The sequence below is a fragment of the Ammodytes marinus genome (assembly GCF_949987685.1).
Source record: "Ammodytes marinus genome assembly, chromosome: 6".
In the NCBI taxonomy this organism is placed as follows: Eukaryota; Metazoa; Chordata; class Actinopteri; order Uranoscopiformes; family Ammodytidae; genus Ammodytes; species Ammodytes marinus.
In genome coordinates this window covers 19,398,380-19,411,882 of record NC_137235.1, presented here as the reverse complement: position 1 = coordinate 19,411,882, position 13,503 = coordinate 19,398,380, and the positions used below count along the sequence as shown (strand labels likewise).

General features: G+C 40.1%; 1 protein-coding gene across 1 annotated transcript; it reads right to left on the bottom strand.

Annotated features, from left to right (window-relative positions):
* Positions 1–24: 24 nt before the first annotated feature.
* LOC307251450 (uncharacterized protein) lies at positions 25–12,407 on the bottom strand. Its single transcript, XM_080028821.1, has 13 exons — positions 12,253–12,407; positions 11,763–11,852; positions 11,126–11,218; positions 8,021–8,166; positions 7,791–7,891; positions 7,503–7,627; positions 6,695–6,722; positions 5,763–5,824; positions 5,428–5,517; positions 5,216–5,308; positions 1,611–1,753; positions 894–994; positions 25–643 (listed from the first exon to the last, which is right to left on the bottom strand). The coding sequence occupies exons 1-13, from the start codon at positions 12,374–12,376 to the stop codon at positions 499–501; spliced, it is 1,341 nt and encodes a 446-aa protein (XP_079884947.1). The 5' UTR covers positions 12,377–12,407; the 3' UTR covers positions 25–498.
* Positions 12,408–13,503: the final 1,096 nt, after the last annotated feature.

Genomic DNA, 13,503 nt, shown 5'->3' with positions numbered 1-13,503 from the left:
CACACACACACACACACACACACACACACACATTTCTCATTCAGGGGCTTAGATCTAGCCCCAGAAACAACTTGGTTTTGGTTACTTTTATGGAAAGATCATGGTTTGGGGTAAAATAACTACTTTCCTGAGGACCTTTGTAGTTATGAATAATAACACATGGTAAAGGTTATGTGTCAAATGTGGTAATGCTTTATGAAAAAAATCAACACTGGCTGTAAGCTTGAAATGGGAAACAAAATGTTCACATATTAAAGTCCAATATTTTGTTGAATCTTACATTGACTTTTCAACATGATGACATTTGTTTGGAACCAAATTAGGGGAAATTTATTACAGTACTTTCATTATTCTCACTCTGCAACCAAAGAAGAAAAGACCATGTGGATATTTGTGTTAAGGCGCAACATGTTTAAATTCTGGCTTTACAGTTTAGCTGAAAGTGGTAAACACACATGTCGTTCTGTCTTCGGCATAAAAACCAAAACATGAGCTAAGTTACAGAGCCATTTTCTTTTCGCAGATCCAAAGCTTTTCGTTAACACATTTAACATCATTCCAGCTGCTTTCGTCGTTGTCCCTTATTTCTACACAGTCTTCATTTCTCGTTTTAAAATTGTTAGGTTCCCCAGTGCGCCAGAAGCTGGAACCAACAAAAAAAGCTTTTCATGAAGAATGATCACAGAAACAATAAATAATAAACTAATCAAGCCAGTCCTAGCAACACTTAAAGTAAAAAATTAAGGTTAAGAATGAAAGATTTATAATATTTTGTTGACAGTGCCAATTTATATAAATCTACGTAGTAGTCAGATACTTTTGTACTTTGAAAGGAGCTTAAATACACTTCTGACACTAATGAGTTAATTGGAATGAAAGACAAATGTGTGTACCTTGTTGTCAGTGGTGAGCCATCCACCCATTTCCATACTCCTTCTGTGTCTTGATCAGTTAGTCCAATCCACACTGGCATTTGGTTTTGTCTGGTGAACTTCTTGTTTTTATAACAGAAACAAAATGATCATCTGTAATTGTTAAAACTGGTGTGTGGTAAAGGACTCTATAGGTAGTTCACGGAATGCTGGTGTCGCCCTGGTGTGTTGGTAAGAACACCTCTTGAGTCAGAAATGCAGTTTGGGTTTTTTACTGGAGGGTTTTAGGCAGTAGATGCAAAGAATGTGGTGGATCGTGATTGACACACAAACTTGCATCCATACAACGGTATCCGATTACAACTTACTTAACAGGGAAGGAATTATTAACAAGCCACGTAACGGGCAAACCTATCCACGGCCGAAATAATGTAAGCAAGTGACAGTTGCAAGTGACAGTTGAGCAAGTGACAGCATGAGCATGAGCTTTCAATCAACGCTGGCCGCACGCGTCACAGTGATCAAGGGGCTGCGCGCATCACGGCAGCAGAGCATGCACCCCCCCAACACACACACACACACACACACACACACACACACACACACACACACACACACACACACACACACACACACACACACACACACATACACACACACACACACACATACACACACACACACACACACACACACACACACACACACACACACACACACACACACACACACACTCACCTGCTCTTCTTTGCCGTTGATAATGATGAGGTCTGCCCCTCTTTGCAGACAGTCATCTCTACTATCTTGCCAGGTTTTCAGGATTGAAGAAGTGTAATAGAAACTACCTCTGAAATACACCCATCCTTGCTGGGAATAGTTAGCTGTTGATAAAATAAATAATTTAATCAATCAATATCAATAATCGACAAACGAGTCAAGAAACCATACTCCTATACAGGCCCGGTTGTAGACAGTTAGATTAGGGTGGGCCTGTAGACATTTTAGGTGCGCACACTGGGCAGAGAGACCGAAGATGCGATCGCGCGCAGGGCAATTTTTTTGCCCTTGTAAGATCTCTGCGTCTGCTTTTTGGCACATTTACTGTGAATTGTGTAGAACACAATATGCAAATACACTTTGAGTGTTGCTGTGTGGGAGATTTGATTCTTCCATGTTTTTTTTCCAAAATGTTTATGAATAACGTATAATATAGGCCACATTATATACAACATAACGTATCTTTTTTTTAATCGCAGTATTAACTGTAGGCAGCCTGAGCTGATTGAAGAGAAAGCTTTGGGACTGGGCAACCCGGATGGTGGTAGTCCAGAGCTATATACTATACACACTATACTGTATAGTCTTTCCACTATTGGCTCCGATGTCCAGCTGGGTGAAAATAGTAGCCAGCCAAGGACACAACCCTGCTAGGGGGGTCCGGGGGTATGCCCCGCCGGGAGATTTTTTTTTACCTTTTTAAAGTGAAATGCTAGCCTGGAAATCCATACCCTGATACCTTGATCTCTGTGCATATTCCTCCGAATACCTAAATTATGGATCTGCTCAACTGGGGTCTCTCTGCAATAGATCAAATTTTCTCAACAAGAAAAGTGGGCACAGGAGAAGCCCGCTGTCCTGATGGAACCTTTGCTGCCGGATACAACTGGGACGCATGGAGCAGCTGGAACCCGATGTGTCTGGCAACACTTTCCATTGAGGATGCTGAAGATATCTACATAATTGGGCTTTTGGTAAAGAGGGTTCCTGCTGTTTGGTGTTGGCGGGTTCTTGTTCTACTGCAACGTTAAAAAGGCGTTGGCTGCACATCAGGCCATTAACAAGCTGCCCGTCTTTGAGGGCTTGTGCCAGGCTGTTAACGTACAGACTCAAGTATTAAGCGAAGTGAACCGCAAGCTGGATGTGCTTTACGGACTTAATCGAAAAGTGGATGCGATCTGGGTGAGCGTTAACAGTCCCAGGGCTGTACGCTTATTTTTTTAGGTGGTAGCACTGGTGCTAGCAAGCAAAAAAATTCAGTAGCACAAAAATAAATTTGGTAGCACACAAAGTTATGATCGAAAACTTGCATAACCTTAACCCTTGCATTTCGCTCTAATTACCTTTGAGCATGTCATCTTGGTCTCATTTGAGATTCTCAATTAATATTATATCCTAGTGTGTGCAGTAATAATTATATAAGAATGAATAGGGGTGCACTGATTGCAATTTAGACAAAATAATCTAACCTGCCAATTGCAATTTTTTGCTGATTCAGAATTATTATTATTATAATGTCCTTCTGTTAATTAAAACCAAACTTTAAAACATTAAACATAGCCTATTAAATAAATAAGTATACATATTGGTACAATTTAGGATAAATTAAATAGGTTGTTGTGAATGTGTTGGGAGTAGCTTTTCAGTGGCTTATTTAAAACTTTGTTTAAATAGACTAGGCTACTGTTGACTGCTCGCTGCAGCTGAAGGAGTTGCCTTTCAAGCTAGAAAAAAGCGCTAACTTCCTGTTCTTACCGGCTTCAAAATAAAAGTCAACTCACGTTTGGCTAGTAACAGGCTTTTAATGTGAATGCGCACAGGAAATGTTCTGTTTGTACACGCGCTAACTTAACTGCGGTAATGTGCCGTCTCCTTCCGGTTAGTTTTTATACCTAGAATCTCTGCACGAGCACAGATCCCGTGGACAAATATCTTTCACCAGCCAAAGTGGAGGGTGGACTCAATAACTTACTTGCCTAAGTCTACATTTACCCCCATTTGGAGTGTTAATGTAGAGCCCTCTAAGCAGTGTTGTGCAGCGCTCCTCTGTGTTTCAAATGCCTCGTTTCCACTGAGTAGAGCGGGTCGGATCGGAGCGGTTCGGTCCGGGTAGTTTGGCTTTTCATTTGCCAAAAGTTGGGTAGGGTACGGTTTAAGCGCACCTAACCGCTCTGAGCCGCTCCAAATCTCAGTACTCCTCCGTAGGGGTACTAGCCGCCTGAAAGGGTGCCTTAAAGGCGGAGCTACACACTGCCATCATTTGATTGGTCGAAATAATCATTTCCGCCATGTGTAGTCATCTCGGCAAGAGTGAAGATAGTCTTGTGTTTTGGCGAAAATGTGAGCACAGCTCTGTTTATTGTGTGGTGTTTTTCCTCTTCAATAAATTAATCAGTTGGTTACACTGTGTCCCATAGTCACGTAGCTGCCGCAGCCAGCACTGTTCGTCTCTGTGTTTACGCCATAGATAGTAGTAAATACACGCTCACAACAACACGGGGGGAATAAATAAAGAAGCGGCTGGTTTGAATCATTTCCGCCGTTTGTAGTCACCTCGGCTAGAGTGAAGAGAGTTTTGGCGAAAATGTGAGCGCGGCACTGTTTATTGTGTGGTGTTTTTCCTCGTCATTAAATGAATCAGTTGGCTACACTGTGTCCCACTGCTACGATGTCACGTAGCTGCCGCACGTCACGTAGCAGCTCGTCTATCTTTTCAGTCCGGGAGTTCTGTTGTAAAACGGCCATTTTAAGTAAAAAGGTTATGATCTTTTGTAACAGAATCAATATTTGCATTAACTGGTTCTGATGTAGAAAAGTGTCTGCAAAGGAGCCTATAGGCCATCGGACTGCAAAGTCACATTCCTTTTGGTTTGGTGTTATTTACCTTAGCTGTCCACAAGTACTGAAAAGGGGTTTGAGTTAATAAGAATGCTATCTGAAAACTCTTTCTTTTGGATGGTCAAAGGTTCTGTTAAAGCTTTTAAACAAAACAATATAGCAGAACACCAGGTTGAGCGAGAATGAATAGATTTTACAGATGTCTAATAGAGGTGGGACGAAGAATTGATAAAGCGTCATATCGTCTTTATTTCTATTGTGAGATGTATCGATGTGTTCTGTAAAACGGATTTCCCCTTTTGCTACTTTGAAAGTCACTACTTAAAGGTGCACCGTGCAATTTTTTGTATGTGCGATGGGCCAGTTTGTGTTGCACAGATTGGACACTAACGAATCTGATAAGCTTTTTGTGTCAGTTCTGAATAAATACATAATTCCTGCCTTTTGGCCTTTTATGGATATTTTTTCTTCTTCAGTTACAGAGATATCATGATGTTTGGTTGATGAAATGTCTTGCAATATATTGATAACTGTAAATATCGTGTATCATGGTATTATCGTTATCGAGGGCCAAATATTGTCACAGTATCATATCATAAGTTACTTGAATCATTCCACCCCTAGTCTCTAACCACCAGCCTTGGATGCTAATAATAACACAGCAATTATTAAGTGTCAGTATCTGGCTGGTATGTTAGTTTTTGGTCTTGTGTCATTCTCACACTTACCAAAGTCAGTCAGTCTCATCTTCAACTCATCTCTTTCTTCAGTCAGGTTTTCACATCTGGCGTCAATATCTGGTGTCTTACTGTGTAAACTGTCTAAAGAGCATAAAGGGCGTACATAGATGCATACATCTGCCATTTAGACCACTACACAGAGTTTACTGTCAATTGCAAAATCATAAAATCTTCTCTTTAAGAGATCAGAAACATCTTACCAAGAGTGAGACGCAGTGAAATGTTGAGAGCAACTTGTGTGATACACAGGAGTCCAAAGCTCACAACAACCAGTCTGTAGAGTTTTTTCACTATGTGCATAAATCAGACAGATACAGCACCATTATTATTAGACAGTGAGGCATGATATGATTGTTTTTTTAAACAAGAAACTGAACAAAACAAGAAACAATAAATGTATTTTACTGGTTGTACACTGTCCCTGACAAAATCGATGCCTTTCAAAATGATCAGGTCATGAAGGTCATTACAAACGTATACTCTGCTTGCAGATCAAGATACAATATGTTTGATAGTGTCAGAAAAGCTTACTTACTCCTGGATGAAGCATCAGGCAGGTAATCCGAAGTCGTCTCAGTCATTTCTTCAGAGACAAACCTTATGTGTATTGTGTTAGGACAAATGTGTTACGTGACGTATTTGTTAAAAACTTCTTCTTCTCTATTTTTCTTCCTTGTTTTTCAGCAACTTAACACCCAGTTATCACACACGCGTTTCCATTTTGACTGGTTGCCTTAAGGAAGTGTAAAGTTTCATATCACTGAGATCAGACACCGTGCCCCCTCCTCGAAAGACTAGGACAGGAAAGCCAAAAGACTGCCTTTATTCCTTCATTTGTATATTCAGTATATTAGTTATCAGTTGTGTGTAGTAGCTCAATAAAGCTATTGTATTTTTAAGAACTTGATTGTGTGGTTTGTAGTCACTGTTTACGAGCCGAGAACAAAATTGTTCATTAAAACAGCAATAATCAGTAGTTTTTATAATAACAACATTTCAAAAGACAAATTAAAAATGTGTTTGTCGTTTGTTTGTAACGTCAAGTCAAATCAAATCAAATCCACCTTTGCACTGGCACTTTTTTTCAGAACTTTACAGTACGTGAATTTATTTGTGAACAGAAATTAAACGGCCGTACAATGTTTGTAGTGCCTGGTGTTGCCGCAAATGTTTTGTGATATAAATAATGTTTAAAAGTCATCCATTGAAAAGCAACCATCCATACATGTGGAATATATATTTTAGTTTGACTCAACATAGATTTAGATACAAGCATACGTTTGTTTAGCTTCCCATGTAATTACTTCATGCACTGTTGGCTTCTTCTGTTCTCTAGTTAGAACCGTTCAGAATCAGTCTAGCAGTCTCTGTCCCTGTTTGACCATTTTACACTTTCAGTAATTTTATTTTTTGTATTCCTTATGTTTTTTTTATTTTTTATTATTTGTTAGAAAATATAGTCTTTACCTGAGACGGCAGGTCCAGTTCTGTGCGGCTCCAGAGTGGGGATAAACACATTTTCATAAATATTTTCAGAACCTTCTATCTCTCGTTTCTTCTTGCTGGGATTAATTGAGGAACTCTCCACATTAACATAGATGACATAATCCATGATGTTCTACTACTGTATTGATGGTACGGTGTGGTCCTGTTAAATTATAATTTTGAACAGTATCGCCGGTAGTGGCCGGTACTTTGTACTTACACATGCAAATATCTACTGAACAGGAAATTGAGGGTTGGTAGTGTAAAATATTTGAGGTGACCACCTTAACCTATTTGGCCTATAAAGTACAGCTGCCTGAAGGTGGTTTCCATTTTGGTTGGCGCTATGTTGCAATATCTCTTGAAAGTCACTATACCAATCCGTCTCACTGCCGACTGAAACATTTGGAAAGAAGGTCTTTTTTCAATCTGTTGCACAATCTGTTGCACAATCTGTTGCGCTTTTATTGATGTTCGAAAAGCAAGTGCTGCCACACACACACACACACACACACACACACACACACACACACACACACACACACACACACACACACACACACACACACACACACACACACACACACACACACACACACACACACACATTTCACTTCTCTTCCCCTGACATTATGCCAATTTGTCAAGCAATCATCTCACTCACAAGTCACAAGTCACCCAAATGTACAGAAATAGGTTTGTGAAATAGTTTTCCAGATGACATTCTTTTATATTCATGCTTAGGTTTTTTTTTTTTCAATGCTGAGTTATAGATCCACAATTTTTTCACAAATCCAGAAGTTTTGATCTGTACATGGGATGTCATTCCAGCTGTTTTCAATATCATGGAACCGTAACTCTACACAGTCTTCCTGTTTGTCTTGATAACCGTTAGGCTCCCCAGGGCCCCAGTAGCTGAAACAAACAAACAAATAAACAAACAAACACATAAAAATCATCTTCAAAAAAGGAAACAAGAAGCATTGAACAGCAACATGGTGGAATATGGCAAGATTTTGAGTTGCAAAAATAAAAATCATATCATCATCTTATATGAACAAGAGAGGAATATGTGAACCTTGTTGTCAGCGGAGTGCCGTCCACCCATTTCCACACCTCTTTGGTTCCTCCGATTGTGAGTCCAATCCATGCAAACTTGTGGAAATTTCTTACGAAGCCCTAGTTTACAAAGGAGAACAGTGATTATTCATCAATCTGGAAATACATTTCAAATCAGCCTCCACCTAGTTGACCTTGTTTCTTTTATCCTCAAACTCACACATTCACATATTACTAATAGACAAACACCTGTTCTTGTTTGCTGTTGATGATAACCAGGTCTGAGCCTCTCTGCTGACAGTCATCTCTACTTTCTTGCCAGGATTTCTTGACGGAAGAAATGAAATAGAAACTCGGACGGAGATACACCCATCCTTGTTGGAAATAGTGTATATCTGTTATGGATAACAATAAAGAAAAGTTATTTATAATATAATAATATCACATTTGTTATTTGTGGTAGGCCTAGAGGCCTAGAGGGTGTCAAACTCATTTTGGTTTGAGGGCCACATACAGCCTCTCTGATCTCAAGTGGGCCGGACCAGTAAAATAATGGCAAAATAACGTACATATGTCAACTCCAAATCTATAGTTTTATTTTTCAGTAATATGCTTTATCACTCAGCCTACATATGTATCCTACATTATCACGGATCACAAGGGATCTCTGTAGCCCCCAGGCAATGTCTTAGTAAAGGTTGCTGCTGGCCATGGGAATAGGAGGTGCGGCGCGGAGCGCTGCAGCAAAAATGTTGGGGGTATTTTGCTCAAAGACGCCAATACGCACTAATGACATAAACAACTGTTTATTTGAATACACAAATACAACAGGCACTGACCTTACAGTTGTCCAATTTTGCGGATATGGCACAGGCTCCATGAAAAAAATAAAAATTACTTTTTTTTCAGAATTGGTTCAAATCGGCCGAATTGATTCGCGGGCCAGATCAAAACGTGTCGCGGGCCAGATGACACATGTGGCCTAGAGGAAAGGTGGCCGACCAGTAACCATGAGGTCGTTGGTTCGATCCTCGGCACCGGAGAGGAGGGTGTTAGGTGTAAAACTAGCAGTGGCTGGTATTACGTCTATGGTGCCCACCACTGCTCCAGGGGCCGCTGTACTGCGGCTGACCATGCGCTCTGACCCCCTCTGAAGTGTGGTAACTTGAGAGGGGATATGCGGAAAGACAAATTTCAATGTAACCATTGACTAATAACTTAACTTAACTTATTGAATTGTAGAACATTTCCAGTGTTTGGTTATACAGGTCCTTCTCATATAATTAGCATATTGTGATAAAGTTGATTATTTTCCATAATGTAATGATAATAATTGAACTTTCATATATTTTAGATTCATTGCACACCAACTGAAATATTTCAGGTCTTTTGTTGTTTTAATACTGATGATTTTGGCATACAGCTCATGAAAACCCCAAATTCCTATCTCAAAAAATTAGCTTATCATGAAAAGGTACTCTAAACAAGCTCTTAACCTAATCATCTGAATCAACTACTTAACTCTAAACACCTGCAAAAGATTCCTGAGGCTTTTAAAAACTCCCAGCCTGGTTCATTACTCAAAACCGCAATCATGGGTAAGACTGCCGACCTGACTGCTGTCCAGAAGGCCATCATTGACACCCTCAAGCAAGAGGGTAAGACACAGAAAGACATTTCTGAGTGAATAGGCTGTTCCCAGAGTGCTGTATCAAGGCACCTCAGTGGGAAGTCTGTGGGAAGGAAAAAGTGTGGCAGAAAACGCTGCACAACCAGAAGAGGTGACCGGACCCTGAGGAGGATTGTGGAGAAGGGCCGATTCCAGACCTTACTCAAAACCGCAATCATGGGTAAGACTGCCGACCTGACTGCTGTCCAGAAGGCCATCATTGACACCCTCAAGCAAGAGGGTAAGACACAGAAAGAAATTTCTGAGTGAATAGGCTGTTCCCAGAGTGCTGTATCAAGGCACCTCAGTGGGAAGTCTGTGGGAAGGAAAAAGTGTGGCAGAAAACGCTGCACAACCAGAAGAGGTGACCGGACCCTGAGGAGGATTGTGGAGAAGGGCCGATTCCAGACCTTGGGGGACCTGCGGAAGCAGTGGACTGAGTCTGGAGTAGAAACATCCAGAGCCACCGTGCACAGGCGTGTGCAGGAAATGGGCTACAGGTGCCGCATTCCCCAGGTCAAGCCACTTTTGAACCAGAAACAGCGGCAGAAGCGCCTGACCTGGGCTACAGAGAAGCAGCACTGGACTGTTGCTCAGTGGTCCAAAGTACTTTTTTCGGATGAAAGCAAATTTTGCATGTCATTCGGAAATCAAGGTGCCAGAGTCTGGAGGAAGACTGGGGAGAAGGAAATGCCAAAATGCTTGAAGTCCAGTGTCAAGTACCCACAGTCAGTGATGGTCAGGGGTGCCATGTCAGCTGCTGGTGTTGGTCCACTGTGTTTTATCAAAGGCAGGGTCAATGCAGCTAGCTATCAGGAGATTTTGGAGCACTTCATGCTTCCATCTGCTGAAAAGCTTTATGGAGATGAAGATTTCATTTTTCAACAAGACCTGGCACCTGCTCACAGTGCCAAAACCACTGGTAAATGGTTTACTGACCATGGTATTACTGTGCTCAATTGGCCTGCCAACTCTCCTGACCTGAACCCCATAAAGAATCTGTGGGATATTGTGAAGAGGAAGTTGAGAGACACCAGACCCAACACTGTGGATGAGCTTAAGGCCGCTATCGAAGCATCCTGGGCCTCCATAACACCTCAGCAGTGCCACAGGCTGATTGCCTCCATGCCACGCCGCATTGAAGCAGTCATTTCTGCGAAAGGATTCCCGACCAAGTATTGAGTGCATAACTGAACATAATTATTTGAAGGTTGACTTTTTTGTATTGAAAACACTTTTCTTTTATTGGTCGGATGAAATATGCTAATTTTTTGAGATAGGGATTTTTGGTTTTTCTTTACTTTTTTGCCAAAATCATCAATATTAAAACAATGAAAGGCTTGAACTACTTCAGTTGTGTGTAATGAATCTAAAATATATGAAAGTCTAATGTTTATCAGTACATTACAGAAAATATTGAACTTTATCACAATATGCTAATTATATGAGAAGGACCTGTATAATCAGTTGATACATTGACCGTTTAAAACAGGAAATTATTCAAAGTGAATGCAAATGATGCGTTATAAAGCTCAAAGTTTTTAAAAAAAAGGTTATAATTCTATCGTTTTGAAGCATCTCTACATAAAATATATTTTGCTACAACATCACCTATAACTATGACCACAATGCTTGCAGCAATGGATGCAAGCTCTCATCAACACAAGTTTCATCCTCATACCTACCAAAGTTAATCAGTTTTCTCTTCAGCTCTGCAGTCTCCTCAGTCCAGTTTCTGCAGCCGGCCTCTGTATCTAGTGTCTTACTGTCTGAGCTGTCTGAAAGGGCAGAAACACTTAGTCGAGGACACCTCGACAGGAGGACATTAGGGAACAAAGTTTAACTAGTTAACAAACAAGTTTACATGCAGAAAGTTGTGACTAAGGGGTAAAACCGGAAAGTCCCATATGCTTCTTATGTGATGTCACAGTAATATATCAGCTTTCCGGTGATGTAATTATGCCTCGTGATTTTAGACTTCCCCAAATTGTGTGTCCTTATAAAAGTTATTCAACCACAAATTATTTTGCAATGACAGACAGGTCTGAGAAACAATAATGTTATAGAACTGTAAGCAAGCCTGAAAGCACAAACACAAACTTAGAATGAGGCATTCCCTTGTTGCTGATTACCTACATAATAATGAAAATACGTTACAGCATCAACTTATTTAGGAAGCCCTCAGAGAAAGTGTCATATCTTGCAAATGCAAATATTCAAATGTCGTAGCAACAGGATCTTTTTTTATGGTTTGGAAAGAAGAGATTTAGAAAAAAAAAAGTCTATTACAGAGCAAAGGAGAGAATGTTTTAAATGACTCACAGAGAACGAGACGCAGGGAAATGTTGAGAGCAGCTTGTAGGACACACAGGAGTCCAAAGCTCACAGCCACCAGTCTGTACAGTTTCCTCCCTGAATGCACAAATCACATGGACGGGTGAGAAGGTGTACAGAGTTAGTTGGAAAATTCTGCTCTGTTGGCCTTTTGGCAGGACTGTTTGTCGGCCATTGACCAGATTTTTGTGGGTTTCACAACCACAAAAAAAAACTTGTCTAGAACATTGTAGGTGTACTCATTTTTGAGGATGCATGCAGGCCCAAGAGAGACAGGTCCGTAAACCACAACATGTAGTAGAATAAATAAAGTTAAACAAGAATATTATTTATAATAATATGGTTTTAAGGTGCAAAATTACTGAATTAATTAATGTCACATCAAAGTAGATCTATGTTCACATTTGTAGTAAACACTTACAAATTGGTTCTTCCTTATAGCTTTTCTACACCATGTATAATTTTTTTCATGTCTCACCAGTCGCCTCACGATCCTCAGCAGAACAGCTCTTCGGGGCTTTTCTCCTGGCTGATGTAGTATCAGGTAGATTTGCATAGTCCATCGTGATCTCTGACTGCTCTTTGTGGATGAACCTCACCATGTTGTACGCACCGATTGGAGAGGGACAGTTGTAATGGGGAATGTGTTTTCTAAGAGTGAGACCAATGTGTAACCCACTTCTTCTTTCACATGTTTTATCTTTGATGACACACCAAGACATTTTCGCTCTCTTCCTCATTTTTCTCGACACAAACAACTCCTCCAAGCGGAACCTCTGATTGCTGATCCACAGGGGAAGGTCTGAACACTTCAAAAAGGCTTTTGATTTCCACAGGTTCACATCAGGGGTTAATAAGACTGAATTAAAAACCTTTAAAAAAAGAGGCATCTGGAATTTTCCTTTAGGCAAATTATCATCAATACTTCACTTGAAATTACAGTTACTGAACCATTAACAGCAGAGGAGTGATCATACTCAGCAATGCAGCCATTTGACAAATCTCATAGATTAACTTCAAAATATTACTATTAACATTTGAAGGCTTTTTTAATAATTTATGCCCTAACTATTATAGATCTCATCCCAACTTTTACTCCCTCCGCTCTCTGCACTCCTCATCAGCAGACCTGTTGGCCTTACCTACTATCACCCTCAGCACAATAGGTGCTAGAACCTTCTCATGTACTGCCCAAACTCTTTAACTCAATTTCCCCCACATCTGTATACTGGACTCCATCACAGAACTTAAAACTGCACTCAAAACACATATTTTTATGCTATCTTATTCATTGTAACTGTATCTTTGCTATGTTATTGTCGATAGTTTGTTATTTTATTTTATTGCATATGCTTTGTTGTTGTTTTGTAAAACTGATTTTATGGTTTTGTGATGTACAGTAAGAACCTTTTAAGTGCATGAAAGGTGCCATTAAATAACGTTTGTAATTATAAGAAGAAGTATAACACAACAATGGTTATTTGATATGTTTATCAGTTATGAAGCTGTTCTTGTCTGATCTTTCATCTCTCTCCTTCTATTGCTTTTGTTGTGCTTTTCCTCCCCTTCAACTTTCTTTTGACATAATCGTAAATGTAGAAGGAACAGAAGTATCGCAATCGGGGAGGAGGAAGAAGATGTTCAGAGTTAGATGGGGTAACAAAAACAGTGTTGATAGACTTGAAATTTACAGTTTTTGCCTAATGCTTACACACTAATAGTGGTTGCT